This window comes from Pseudozyma hubeiensis, assembly GCF_000403515.1.
Source record: "Pseudozyma hubeiensis SY62 DNA, scaffold: PHS38, whole genome shotgun sequence".
NCBI lineage: Eukaryota > Fungi > Basidiomycota > Ustilaginomycetes > Ustilaginales > Ustilaginaceae > Pseudozyma > Pseudozyma hubeiensis.
Window position 1 is genome coordinate 768372 of NW_012133820.1, and position 13945 is coordinate 782316.

A 13945-nucleotide genomic window follows, 5' to 3' on the forward strand; every position below is an offset into this window, starting at 1 on the left:
CGAGAGGCCTAATCGCAGAACCAACCAAGGCGATTCGAGTCGGACGAAGCCGATATAGTTGTGATGACGGCGAAGTGTGCCAGCCTGCCGCTGAGTCGATGTGCCTCGGCACGTCCGATCTGGCTGCGTGCCCTCCGAAGCAGCTGCGATGCGACGCAGCCTGAAGTGACAGTCTTGATACGCCACGAGTAGCGCGCCTGGTGTTGGTTAGGGATGGTGAAGGACGAGCGGCGATTGAGCAGGCGTGAGAGTGCGGGCGTGCGGCATTGGATTTGTTTGGAAAAGGGGGCGAGCGACGACATGAAATTGATTTCAACTGCACAGCGCTTTGGCCGCGATGATCTCAACACTGGAGAAATGAATCGCGAGTCGAGTATGCACTCTTGCATCGGTGTTAATTGGCTTTTGGAAACAAGGGACGGTGTGACTGGCGTGGATCCGAGCGTGTCTTTGGCCAGAGACTTGGCTCGCTACTTTCCGCAACCTTGTCGATCGGCCCTCCACCTCTGGCTCAAGACGTCGACCATCCCACGCCATCGCGAACCTTGGTCGACCATGTCAGACTCCTATCAAACGAGCGATGCTGGCCCAAGCTCCTTGGCAGAAGATCCTATCCGAGAGGAGGATCAAGACGAAGGACAAGAGCAGCAGCAGGCATCAGATCACCAACCCTCGGTAGCGGCCGCTGAGCATTCGCAGACCGACACGCCCTCTCCTCGCAAGAAACGAGGTCCTAGCGTCTCGTTTCAGGATCCAGATGACAGCAGAGACGAGGAGCAAGCGCCTCCAGATGCTGCAATGACGACAACAACAACAACAACCCAAGATGGCTCCACGCAGCAACGCATTCCAGCAGCCGGTGTAGGCACACGCACACAACCTCGTCGAGCACCACGTTCCAGCTCCTCGCTCCGTCACGTCACGACGACTCGAGCACGCACGACCAGCCTATCTCAGCCACTACCCGAAGACCGTGATCTCTCCACCGACTCCACGTACTACGACGACCCCACCACCAGCCTCGTCGCGCGCCAGGTCAACGTCGAGAAACGCAGAGCCGAGCGTCAACGTCGACGGGATGCTGCACTCCTTCCTGACTTCGATGACAACGATGTTGAAGGCTCCGATGGCGAAGAGCTCAATGCAAGCAGCGCAGACGAGGCCGTCGCAGCGCGCAGATTGCGGAATGCAGAAGCCGTCGGCGCAACAGACGAGGGCGACTACTTCTCACGAAACGGCAACTCCTACGACAAGGGAAAAGCAAAAGCGTCCATACCTCCATCCAAAGGCAGCGCATTCAACTGGTCCAGCGCAAGCGCAAGCGACGACAGCGACGATTGGGACGGCGAATCGCACTCCCTGCTCGCAGCCAAAGCCAATGCAGATCGTTCTCTGGGCCCATCGCACGATCCCGTGGCCTCTTCGATCGATGCCGTCGCAGGCGTGACTGCCACTCCGGGTCCTAGCTTTCCGCTCGATCTTCACACTCCTGCCGATCTCGGCGAAGACGAAACACCCATTCTTAATCCTCAGCATCGCATGGAGTGGCAAAGCATGCTCGGCTCCGTCCTCAATTCGGAAGTCCTCAAGTCCGAGACGAAGCGTATCAACTCGGTCGACACGCCCGATCTTTCACGTCAAGAGCTCAGCTATCAGCGCTGGCTCGATATCAAAGCAACGCTTCGTGGTCGCGGCACCCACCGTGTTGCCACTGAGGAAGAGGAGAAACGCCTCAAGCAAGGTTTCGGAAAGATGCTCAAGGACCTCGTCCGGGAGGTTCGAGACTGTCGCTCTCAACAGATCGCGCTCGCCGATAGCAGAAGCCTTCAGGCCTCCTCTGCCTCGACCGCCACCACACCCTCCCAGGCCGCGCAGAAAACAAGCAGTGAGACTGATCCGCTCACACAGGAAGCCTCCAGCGGTTTCGAGCCCGAGAAGGCCGGATCGGACGCAGAGGCGGCAGTGCTTGCCGAAAAGAACAAGGTTCTCGCAGAGATCGGAGAGCTCCTGGAAAAGATCGACCGCGCAGAAGAGCAGTTCCCCTCCACCAAGCGCGCAATCCAGATCGTTCCTGAATGGGGCGATGCCGAGGTCCAAGCCAAGCTCGCCGCAATCTACAGCTGGTACAACACCACCACCTCGCTGCGCCTTCAGATCACCATCCTACGCAAGTGGACAGGCTCCGAGTCCCTCGAGATTGCGCCACGCGGCGCCCGCGCCTATGGCAACGCGCGTGAAAAGGGCGCGCAGCAACGCTCCAGTCAGACTACTGCCGATGACGACAGCACCTTCGTCGAGAGGATCCAAAAGGAAGGTTCACTTCAGTCGACCTTTGAGAAGCGCACGCTTGCCAGCCTATACCAGCTCATCACAAAGTCCAAAGAGACCATCCTCAAGTATCATAAGGAATTCGAGCGCATGGCGCTGCCTCCATTCGAGCCAGAGCTCGTCACGCTCATCAGCTTCCCGACACGCCTGATGCAGGGCGCGCTCCGTTTTCGACTCGACTATGCTGGCAAACTCGCCGAGCCTAGCGTGCTCATCGTCGATTCCTTGACAGACGATTTGCGAACCGCACTTGCCATGGCGTGCAGAGTCAAGCTTCACTACACCAGCACTATCATCGCCGACCCCGAACGTGGCTGGAACCTGTCCCCATGCATCGCCGAAGGGTACGACGACGTGCTGAGAAGTGCGCTCAAGTTCTTCTTCAAGCTGCTGCGCCTCAAGCTCAAAGCGAGTGTCTACTTCAAAGAGACCGAAATTTTGGAACCAGAGTGGCGCTTCCTCAGTACGGCCGTCGAGTCGATCGAAGGCGGAGACATCATCGTAGCCACCAACATCACCCGTTTCGTCAACAAGCTCTTTGATCGTATCGCCCGCTACTTCAACCGAGAATTGACAGCCACCATGACGCAGCAGGATCAGCACGGACGACGGCTGCCAAATTCGGCCGCCGGTCCGGTCGGCCTCGCCAAATCGGATCCCGCGCCTGGCGCCCACGAGAAGAACTTGATCACGCTCGAGGACCGTGCAAAGTGGATTCACAGCGTGTTCGACAATGTACGCATTCGCTCTCGTAAGCTTCTCGGATTCGCAAGAGACATTCGAAATCGGCTCGACAACGCAGCCGAGTTCGACCTCGGCAACCTTCGACCCTCGTCCGACTATCTTGAAGCCGACGATCGCTCGGTTGCCGAATACAGCGATGTCACCAACACTGGTGGCATGACGCTCAGCTCCTTCATGCAGACGCTGATCGACCACGACTACTTCCTCGTTTACACCGAGACTCTCGAAGAGGACGGAATTTACCTCGTCGCTGAGCCTAGCTTGCAAGACAGGCCGGATCAGATCCAGGAACTGGTCTGCAAATGTTTGCATCGCGTCCGTCCAGGCGAGGAGGACTCGGCGCTGGTTCAAGAGGCTACTGCACAGGCGCTCAATGCGGACGGAGACGAAGGCGACGATGCAACTGGCACAGCTGGGGTTGGCAACGCCAACGCCCTGCGAGAACAAATCGAAAAGCAGCCGGGCTCGAACGCCAATGTTGCGAACGGCAGTGCACCAGGCAGCGGTGATGAAGACGCCGACGACCGTCCGCGCTACATCCTTCTCCTGAGTCCGCGTGATCCTTTCATGTGGACGGGCAAGGTGATGCACCACATTATGCCACGTGTCGACATCACGCTTGCAGATCGACGCGTACGTCTCATTGCTGATGGCCCCAAAGGACGTCTGGAGTTGGCCAAGCAGCACTTCCAGAGCATCTTCGCAAATAGCGCCAACGGCGAAGACGTCGACAGCGAAGATGGACAGGCTAGCTTCCCGCTCGAGACCCTCAACGACCAAATGGCGCACATGAGCCGCGTCCAGTCTGGTCTCGAGGAAATCAACAAGGGCGTCTACATGCTTTCCGATACCATCATCCGCAAGGTCCCCGAGATCCGTCGCCGGCTTCGTGGCCTAGGTGTTCGCGCGCGTGCAAGAACCGGCGCGCCACGCTCGACGACCACGGAAATGCCGGTGGCAGCGCTTGGCGGTAACTGCGACGAGCTCATCCAGAACTGCTATTCGATGGCGGCTGAACACGGACGCCGTGCTTTACCCTTCATTGAGTCAGCACGTCTGAGAGGTCAAATGACGCTGGCGCTGGGCCGTCTCGCCATCGACTGGATCGCTTTCATCTGTGACGATTGCGTTCCGAGCGAGCGCAAGACGTTCAAGTGGGCTGTTACGGCGCTTGGCAATGCGAACCACATCACGTCCATGGAGAACATCTTCAGGCTCAACGAGCAAGATTTTGCGCTGCTTCGGTCCAAAGTAGCGTCGTGCATGGCGCTATTGATCTCGCACTTTGACATTCTGGGTGCCAGGAGTAGTGTCGCAAAGGCGCAGGAGGATCAGGAGCGGCTCGAAGGCGAGAAGGCCGATCGCAATCGAATCAGCGCGGTGGGAGCGAACGCGGTGCAGAGTCTCATGGAAGACTTTCAGCAACTGCGAGTGCAGGGCAACGGCGATTCGACTCCGCTGTTGGAAAAGACAAAGTCGACATTGGTCGGACCAGGAATTGGGGCTCAGAACCTGTTCAACAAGCTCGATACAGCCATGCAGGCCACCGAGGAACGCTGGATTTCCAAGGTTCTCGAATGGGACGCTGCGAGGCACGAACTCGATCTCGAGCAGCGTCTCATCGGACGCGTACTCGACGACACGCGACTCGAGGACCGCAACCTGCAGTTCCTGGCTCAATCGGCGTCCAAGATCACGATCCGATGGCAGCAGGGCCAGTTCATCGGCGGAGGAACGTTTGGTACCGTGTACCTGGCGGTCAACCTGGACAGCGGTGGACTGATGGCTGTCAAAGAGATCCGGTTCCAAGACATTTCGTCCACGCCGAGCCTGTATCAACAGATCAAGGACGAGATGGAGGTCATGTCGATGCTCAGCCACCCCAACATCGTCGAGTACTACGGCATCGAGGTGCATCGCGACCGCGTCTACATCTTCGAGGAGTATTGTCAGGGAGGATCGCTGGCGGCGCTGCTCGAGCATGGCAGGATCGAAGACGAGACGGTGATCCAGGTGTACACATTGCAGATGCTGGAAGGTCTGATCTATCTGCATTCGCAGGGCATCATCCATCGCGATATCAAGCCGGACAACATTCTGCTGGATCACATGGGTGTGCTCAAGTATGTCGATTTCGGTGCTGCAAAGATTCTAGCCAAGAACAGTCGTACGATCCAGCGGTCTCGCAAGACGGGTGGGTTGGGCAACATCGGCATGCTGGCGCAGGGTAACGAGGGGGGTAAGCAGGGCGGACCGGCGGGGGCGATGGCGAGTTTGCAGGGTACGCCGATGTACATGTCGCCCGAAGTGATCAAAGGTACGGCTGACGTTCCTCAGGCTGCGGCGGATATCTGGTCGTTGGGTTGTGTCGTGTTGGAGTTTGCTACGGGTAAACGACCATGGAGCAACTTTGACAACGAGTGGGCGATCATGTTCCACATCGGCATGGCGGAGCAACACCCGGCGCTGCCGGATCCGAGTCAGCTGTCGCCGACGGGCATCGAGTTTATCCGACAGTGTTTGACGATCAATCCGCGACAGAGGCCGACGGCGATCCAGTTGAAGGAGGATGAATGGATGCGCAGTTTGATCGAGGAGTTGGATGCGGCGAACGAGGCGGAGGCTGCGGCGGAGCTGGCGGGGGAGATGGCGTATGATCCGGGGATGGATAGCGGGTCGAGCGGGTCGAGTGGGGCGGGATCGTTGGAGGCGGGCGCGCGGCAGCAGACGGGGCTGTTCAAGAGCCTGGATAGGAACGTTTCGTCGCTGAACAGTGCGAGGAGCAGATGGAGCAGCGACGCGGGTGCTGGATCTGGATCGAGCGGGACGGGCATTACGACGCCGTACAATCCGAGCATGAGCTTGAAGGCCAGCTTGGGGTATAGGCAGCAACAGCAGTTGAGGGAGCAGCAGCAACGGGAGCAGGGGCAGCAGGGCGATGCGGATCCTGAAGATCAGCAAATCAAAGAGACGGACGAGGAGGAGGGGGAAAAGGAGGAGGGAAAACGACCATTGCACGTTCCAGGACATCCGAACCACTCGCATCCGGGATCCGAGGCCATCGTCGCCGACCTGCAGTACCACAGGGAGGAGGTGCAGAGGCTGGCGATGCTCCGACACGATTCTAGCCTGAGCACTCTTCCGGACGAATGACGGCTTCTACTCTCGGGCGGACATTTTGCAACAAGTCGTACCTTATCGTTCTCTAATCACTCACACATGCACATCTTGCTTAGACAAAGTATTCGTTGGGGGGAATGGCAAAGCATTGCAAATCGAATCGGAATTTTCTACGATCTAAGTGAAGCAAGACGTTCGTTCCAGAAGGCGAATTCGTTCTGCACTTTGGCGTTGCTCGCCAGGGCTGTACCTGCTGCAGTGGTAGTTGATTCGATGGCGTCGATCAGCAGGTGGATTGCATCACGTTTGTGTTTGAGCGACCAGTCTGCGGTAGGTTTGGAGGAGGAGGTGAGGATGGATTTCTCGAGTTGGGAACGAAGACGGTGGAGGGAGGAGAGGAGGGCTTGATCAGGGTTGTCGGTGAGGATCCAGAGTGTTTTGGTGAGGAGGGAGGTGTAACGGATGATGATGGTGGAGATGAGGTGGGGGGTGAGAGGTGGAGGGGTGGTGGATGTGAGGGTGGATGAGATCATTGACCACATTGAAGTGGAGGAGGAGGAGGAGGAAGGGGAAGAGAGGAGCAGGGAGAGAGAGGAGATTTGATCGTCTAGGAACTTCTTGATGATGGGGTAGGAGGTGATCTTGAACCCCATCAATGCAGATTCCACCACCCCGCTGCGTATACCTCTACCTTCCATAGCTGATAGAACGGAATCGTTCAACCGAATCATACTGAGCAACGAAAAGTATCCGCTAACACTTCCACCCCCCTCAACACCACTCCCGACGCTCCCGGATACGACAGACGTAGCTGAAGCAGCCAACCCCGCACCACCGCTCGATGCAGCCGAAAGCAACGACTTCGAAAAGGTCGTCCAGGTGGAGATGGAAGGCTCAAAGATCTGCTTGAAGATCTCCTCGGTAGCACCACGACTCTGCATGCGTTGCTGTTCCGCCGAACTGAGCTGAACCACGGTCGCTTCCACACCCTCCTCCCCACCTGCCTCCGTATCGATGACACTGATACTTTCATCCATCGTATCGTCACCGACCTTTTCATTCGCAACGGGGATCTCGTCCTCCTGCTGACCAGCCCCTTCGAAAAACCTCACCAGAAAGCAGTACTCCGAACACGCGTTATCCATCAACACCAACGACAAACTCCTAAACAGGTTTTCTGGAGACGCCTTGAACCCGGACTCGTCGGCGAGGTAGCCGAGAACGGTGGAAGAGTGGCTATAGAGTTGGGAGTACTGCAGACGGGTGGGTGGGTGAAGCCATGGATCGGTAGGGTTGGTGGTGTCTGTTTCGGCGTCTTTGGAGGGAGGTGGAGTGTTGACGCCAGAGCGAGTGGGGAAGGGTGCGGTGTGGGGGGTTGATGTGGAGTGAGTCGCTGCTTTGGAGAGCGCCGACATACCCGATTGTAGGGCGGTGATGGCTGTCGCAGCGTAGTCCGGTTTCGTCGGGATGGAATCGATGATCGGTGTTGCAGAAGATGATTCGACCCATCGTTTGCGTATCGTGCTCAGGCTACGGGCGTACCTTCGAAAGGCGGTTTCGAAGTACAGTCTGGCAGCGACGATGTAGCTCCGCTGTACGTCGATCGCCACTCTCGGTGCTTGCCTCGCCAGGAACCCATAGAATGGCTTGTGGTGTTTGAGCAGGATGCTCGTCTGCAGCACTTGCAGGTTTGTCGTGACCGATGCTCGGATCGCCGCATGTGGTGCTACCAGAAACGTGCGCAGCTTGGACGCCACCACATTCTTGCAGGCTTCCGCCACCGCCCTTACTTCCTGCACTGCCGGAATATCCCCCGCTGTCGACGTTGATGTAAATGAGAGCGCAGCCGAGGGAGAAGTTGCCTCCAACACCCTCTCGAGCTGTTTCACCGCTTTCAGCCACAACTCGGTCCTCTGCTCCGGTTCGCTCTCGAAGAAGAGATCGACTATCCTCGGGCTGAGCGCGATCTCAGACAGGAACTGTGCCAGTTGCACCTCGACATCCCTGGTCGCATCCAATCTCGAATCGATCTGATGCGATGTGTTCTGCAATGCAGAAATGTGCGTCGAGAGAGCGGAAAGATCCGTTTGGAAGGTGGAGAGGAACGACTCGAGCGAGGAGAGAAGCTGTTTGGAGGAGGACGCCTGTTGATGCAACGAGAGGAAGGTGGGTGCCAGCGAGAGGTATGTTTCGTCCTGATGCTGTTCTTGTTGGGATCGGTGGAGGAGCGAGGCGGAGTAGAGGGATTGGATGGAGGTCGAGTTGGAGGCGGTGAGGGAGGCGGCGGAGGTGGCTTTGGAGGCGAGTTGCTCCGCGCGTGCGTCGTCGACCGACATGTCGGAGCGAGCGAGAGGAATGAAGAGGGTAATGGGTTGGTGGTTGGAAGATGTGATGGGGAAATCTGCAAGTGTTGGTTGCCAAAGGGTCCCAGACGCGTGGCTGGTCCATGCGTGCATGCTTGCTGGAGGGGAAAAACATTTACAGCAGCAGCGCGCTTTCTCAAGCTTCACTTCGACACCAACACAGTAACGACCAACAAGCAAGCCGTCACTTGTCGATGCTAAGGCACAAAAGAACACCACAGCGAGTCGTACACTTTTCTCCGGCGTCGGAGAGCTTGTACGCGGGATGGACAAAGCAAATGGGTATTGATGTGCAGAAACAATGAAATGTAGGCAAAAGTCTGCTGGAATCAGGACGTCATAGATGGTTCGCGACGTTGAGAAAGATGCGGCACTTGGTGCAATCCTAAAAATCGCATCAGAGCTGCACTTCAGCGCTGCCCAACCGGACTCCTCGCAACCAGCCACTTCAAGGTGACATCGATGTTGACCTGATTCTTGCTGCTGATGCTGTAGCAGCTAACCTCCCGATTCGCGATCGTGTCCAACTTCATGACCCTGATCACATCGTCCACCCTGGCAGCACCCTTGATGTCGTTCTTCGTCGCCAATATGAGCAGCGGGACCCCGGAGAGATGGGGTCTCTCGATCAAAGCATGCAGCTCTTCTGTGGCCACGCTCCACGCCGACGAACTCTGTGTGCTTTGCCCTGACGTCGACGTGATTGCCGATGGGATTGCAGGTGCAGGAACGGGTGTGGCCTCGCTCTTGGACGCTGCGGTGGATGCTGCTGGTGCAGCGGCTGGTGCCGAAGTGGTGGAGGTAGGTGCGGAGGTTTTGCTGGTCGAAGTACCGGTCGATTCGTTCTTTGCACTGGGTAGCGGCACGGACGAGTCGACGACAAAGACGATGGCAGAGACGCCTCGACAGTACCTCTCCCACATGCTGCGGAATCTGGGTTGTCCACCGATGTCCCACACCTTGATGGTCGTGTTACCTGACCGTACCTTGCGCATGTTGAAGCCGACGGTGGGTACCATCTCGTCCGCGAACTGGCCCGAAGATAGCAGGTTGACGAGCGACGTCTTGCCCGCGGCTTGCAAGCCGACGACGCATATTTCGAGATGCTTGGAGAAGAGTAGCGAGCGCAGGTAGAGGAAGAGCGAGGAGAAGAGCGATCCGATGCCAGATGACATAGTGGGGGATAGGGACGCAGCTGCTTGGCTAGCTCGTCGAGGTTGTGGATATGGCTGAGCAGATATGGGCGCAGTGCGTGCGTTGGCAGGGCAGCAGTGTATGTGCCGGTGTTAGCCTTGCAGTGAGACGCTGCGATCAGCACCTGAAGGATGAGTTGCAACGGAAGTGCAAGATGCGATCTTGGCTGACAGTGATGCTGAGGCCGAAGACAACAATGATGATGATCGAGGCGAATCTAGGTGAGGATGGCGATGGCAATGGCACCGAAGCGATGGATTGCGAGGGTGTCGGTCGTGTTCGATAACTGGAGTAGATCGGGGTCCAGGATGGATGGCGTGGTACGGTACGAGGATGAGAATAAGGTTGGCGTTGATGATGCTGATTGTGCTGGTTTTGCGAGAGTGTGATATCATCGCGTGGTGTTGTGCCTCGCCTCGCCGCATCCGACTGAGCCTCGGCGTGCCTGAATCAGAGCCAAGCAACACCCACAGCCAGCCGCGTGTGGAGTAAAAATCAGCCATATAATGATTATATAAGCAACGGCTGCCAGCTGCGATCACGGCTCTCAAAGTGGACGCGTCTGTGCTTTTTGCGAGTTGTGCCTCTCTGCTGCCTGGATTCTTGATTCGAGACGCTCACTCCACTTTGAGCTGGGAAAGCAACAACTCCGAAACGTCGTCCACATCTTGTTGCTTCTTCGCTATCCTTCACCGCATCTCAAGCACGAACACCGTAGCCTTCACTTTCGCATACTCACCGAGTCACTTACGCACCAACTGCCGGCTCTTGATCTACGCACCCTCGACACACTCGGCCCACACGACTCGCAGTCAGGCAGCATCGCCCTAAGCACGCACTACCTTCGAGCGCATCCCCACCCGTTCCCATTGACCTGCACATCGGCTTACAGCTCGCTCAGTTCGTGGCATCGCAGCATATCACTGGCCTCATCCGCACCTTGAGCCAAGATGGACTTCCAATCGATGATGCAGCAAGCGCGCATGGGCGGTGGACCCGGAGCAGGATCCGCCCCCGGCGACGCACCTCAAAACGACAACGCCGAGATGGTCTACATCTCCTCGCTCGCGCTCATCAAGATGCTCAAACACGGTCGCGCAGGTGTCCCCATGGAGGTGATGGGGCTCATGCTCGGCTCCTTCATCGACGACTACACCGTTTCGGTGATCGACGTCTTCGCCATGCCACAATCCGGAACGGGCGTATCGGTCGAAGCCGTCGACCCCGTGTTCCAGACCAAGATGCTCGACATGCTCAAGCAGACCGGTCGTCCCGAGATGGTGGTGGGATGGTACCACTCGCATCCGGGCTTCGGATGTTGGTTGAGTAACGTCGACATCAACACGCAGCAGTCGTTCGAGCAGCTCAACCCGCGCGCCGTCGCCGTCGTCGTCGACCCCATCCAGTCCGTCAAAGGCAAAGTTGTCATCGACGCCTTCCGTCTCATCAACCCTTCCACCGTCATGCTCGGCCAAGAACCCAGGCAGACGACGTCCAACATTGGCCACCTCAACAAACCCTCGATCCAATCGCTCATCCACGGCTTGAATCGTCACTACTACTCGATCGCCATCGGCTACCGAAAGACGGAGCTGGAACAGAGCATGCTCAACAACCTGCACAAGAGGAACTGGACCGAAGGCTTGAGGTTGCGGGACTTTGGCGAGCACAAGGAGAACAACAGGAGGGCGATCGAGAGGATGCTTTCGCTGTCCGAGGCGTACAACAAGTCGGTGGTCGAGGAGAGCACCTTGACGCAGGAGCAGTTGAAGACGAGACATGTGGGCAAGCAGGATCCCAAGAGACATTTGGAGGATGCGGTCGAGCAGACGATGGGTGATCAGATTGTTCAGAGTTTGGGCACCATGTTGTTGGCAGAGCTGTGAGTTGGCTTTTCTCTCTTTGGCAATAGCATGGCAGGCTGTTCTTTGATGTCGAGCGGAGTGGGATGCGAGATCGTTGCCCGATCGACTGAACCATGCGTGATCTTTTCTGGTTGAGAGAGAGAACGGCGTCAAAGCCGAAGCCGAAACAGAAGGGCGTCACAGGACCGCCCCCAACCTTGCTTATCCGAAAAATTGCGTGCTTGCGCAGCACAGTGCGCGATAGCTATCGGTGACTTAATCACTGTGAGACCCTGGAAACGTGCTTTTGGGTTGGCTGTTTAACCGAGGGCCACAATCGACTTTCTTTCTTCCCGACGCCTTGACGGCAATCTCCCGCTTTCCTCTTTTGAACCTCTGGACTACCAACGACGGACATCCGACGTTGCTCGCACACGACACACCATCACCTCTCTCAAAGGACTCTCCAGAAAAAGTCTGCATTGGAGGGCTGCTGCCACAACACCACACGGAAAGATGACAGGCACAAAGCTCGTCCCACGACGAACCGATCGATCCTCTTCCCCGGAAAGCGTGCTGATCATCGGTGGTGGTGCGACTGGTCTCGTCACGCTGCGCAATATCGTCGAGGAGGTCGGCTCGGATTCGTCTGGATCCTACCCGCTTTTCGCACCGCTACTCGTGGAACGTCGCGATGACGTTGGAGGGGTATGGTACTGGTCCGACTCTACGTATTCTTTGGAACGTTCGATCGGAGCGGACAAGTGTCAGCGACAGTCGCCGTTGTTCGATCATGCGGGCAAACCGCATTGGCCTTCACCGGCGTATCTGAACCTGAGGGGGAATGTTCTGCCGGAGTTTCTCGAGTTCTCGGGAAAGAAGATGGAAAAACCAAAGAACGACGAGGTGTTTCCGACCCTAGAAGAAACGCACGAGTATCTTAGGGACTTTGCGGAACCCTATCGCAAGTACATCAAGACAGGGGTAGAAGTGCTGAAAGTGCAAGAGTTGCCCCAAGATCGTGGGTGGCAAGTGACGCTCAAACACTGGTCCCGAGAAAGCATCACCGCTGCAGATACGATCAGCTTTACCCCGTACATCGAAACGCTCACCTTCGACCGAGTCATCGTCGCTGCCGGTTGGTACGATACACCCTATTACCCGGACGTACCTGGTCTCGCTCACCTCGCTTCCCAAACATCCCACATCCACCACTGCAAACACTACCGCGACTCCACCCCTTACGTCAACAAACGCGTCATCGTCGTCGGAAACAACAACTCCGCCAACGAAGTAGCTGCCCACCTCGCACCCTTCAACTCACCGCAACATCCAGTGTACAGGTCGAGCAAGAGTGCACCTATCGAGAAATGCCCCGCTTTGCCGGATGAGAGGATCAAAGATGTTGGTATGATCATCGAGTACAAGTTGGTCGGGGGGAAAGTGGAAGTTAGATTGGTAGATGGCAGTGTGATTTCCGGAGTAGATTATGTGATTTTGGGAACGGGATATGGACAGAAGTATACTTGGTTGCATGTTTTGACGGATGAGAGTCGATCGAATGGTGGGGAAGAGGTGGAGGTTTTGACGCCGGATGCGTTGAGAGCTACGAGGGTACCGTTCCTGTACAACCACGCGTTGTTCTGCAAAAGCCCGCGGTTGACGTTGGCGTTTGTAGGGTTGGTGGTTTCCTACATGCCGTTCTCGTTCAACGATTTGTTGAGTGCATGGATTGTAGGTGTTTGGAGTGGCAAGATCACTACCGTACCTACCTCAATCGATTCCCGCCTACGATTCGAAAAGGATCGACTCGAATACCTCTACACACAACGTTGCAAAACCACCACCCCAGGGACAACACCCGATCCCGCCAACCCAACTACTTACGCAGGATATCACCTTATCGGCGGTAGCCTCGCCGAAGGTCCTCCGAGCGAACTCCACTTTGCCGCCCAACTGTTCGACGAACTCGCTGCTGCCGACCCCAAGAGGATCGCCAAGTTCGAATACAAGTGGGACAAGGAACGCGAGGAGAAACAGGTAGGAATGTATCGGAGAAAGAAGCTGTGGTTGGAGCAGAACGGCGAGAGGATACGCAACGATCCGTTCGATCTATTGGGCGTCAACAGGCAGAGGTACGGTTGGTTGGTCAGGGAGTTGGTTAGCGAGGAGTGGAGGAGCAGAGGAGAGGAGCAGGGGGAAGAGGGGAGAAGGGCGAATCTTTGATCATGCAGCACAGCACCCACGTCCTGTTGACTCAGCTCTCACTCGGATTGGAAAACCTCACACCTGCAATAGAAAGCTCACCTTCTCACAACCCCGCACACAACGCACACACTTTGCAAGCACGCC

General features: G+C 56.8%; 5 protein-coding genes across 5 annotated transcripts; 3 read left to right on the top strand and 2 right to left on the bottom strand.

Moving 5' to 3' along the window:
- Window positions 1-213: 213 nt before the first annotated feature.
- On the top strand, window positions 214-6225 carry PHSY_004013 (likely protein kinase; the record flags this gene model as incomplete). The annotated part of the gene is made up of 1 exon (XM_012334630.1): window positions 214-6225. One exon carries the CDS (start codon window positions 214-216, stop codon window positions 6223-6225), a length of 6012 nt encoding a protein of 2003 aa, XP_012190020.1.
- A 137-nt stretch (window positions 6226-6362) lies between these two features.
- PHSY_004014 (hypothetical protein) lies at window positions 6363-8528 on the bottom strand (the record flags this gene model as incomplete). Its single annotated transcript, XM_012334631.1, has 1 exon — window positions 6363-8528. One exon carries the CDS (start codon window positions 8526-8528, stop codon window positions 6363-6365), a length of 2166 nt encoding a protein of 721 aa, XP_012190021.1.
- A 437-nt stretch (window positions 8529-8965) lies between these two features.
- Window positions 8966-9730, bottom strand: PHSY_004015 (potential ADP-ribosylation factor; the record flags this gene model as incomplete). The annotated part of the gene is made up of 1 exon (XM_012334632.1): window positions 8966-9730. The coding sequence occupies one exon, from the start codon at window positions 9728-9730 to the stop codon at window positions 8966-8968; it is 765 nt and encodes a 254-aa protein (XP_012190022.1).
- A 969-nt stretch (window positions 9731-10699) lies between these two features.
- Window positions 10700-11635, top strand: PHSY_004016 (hypothetical protein; the record flags this gene model as incomplete). Its single annotated transcript, XM_012334633.1, has 1 exon — window positions 10700-11635. One exon carries the CDS (start codon window positions 10700-10702, stop codon window positions 11633-11635), a length of 936 nt encoding a protein of 311 aa, XP_012190023.1.
- Window positions 11636-12109: 474 nt separating this feature from the next.
- Window positions 12110-13819, top strand: PHSY_004017 (hypothetical protein; the record flags this gene model as incomplete). The annotated part of the gene is made up of 1 exon (XM_012334634.1): window positions 12110-13819. One exon carries the CDS (start codon window positions 12110-12112, stop codon window positions 13817-13819), a length of 1710 nt encoding a protein of 569 aa, XP_012190024.1.
- Between the last annotated feature and the right edge of the window lie 126 nt (window positions 13820-13945).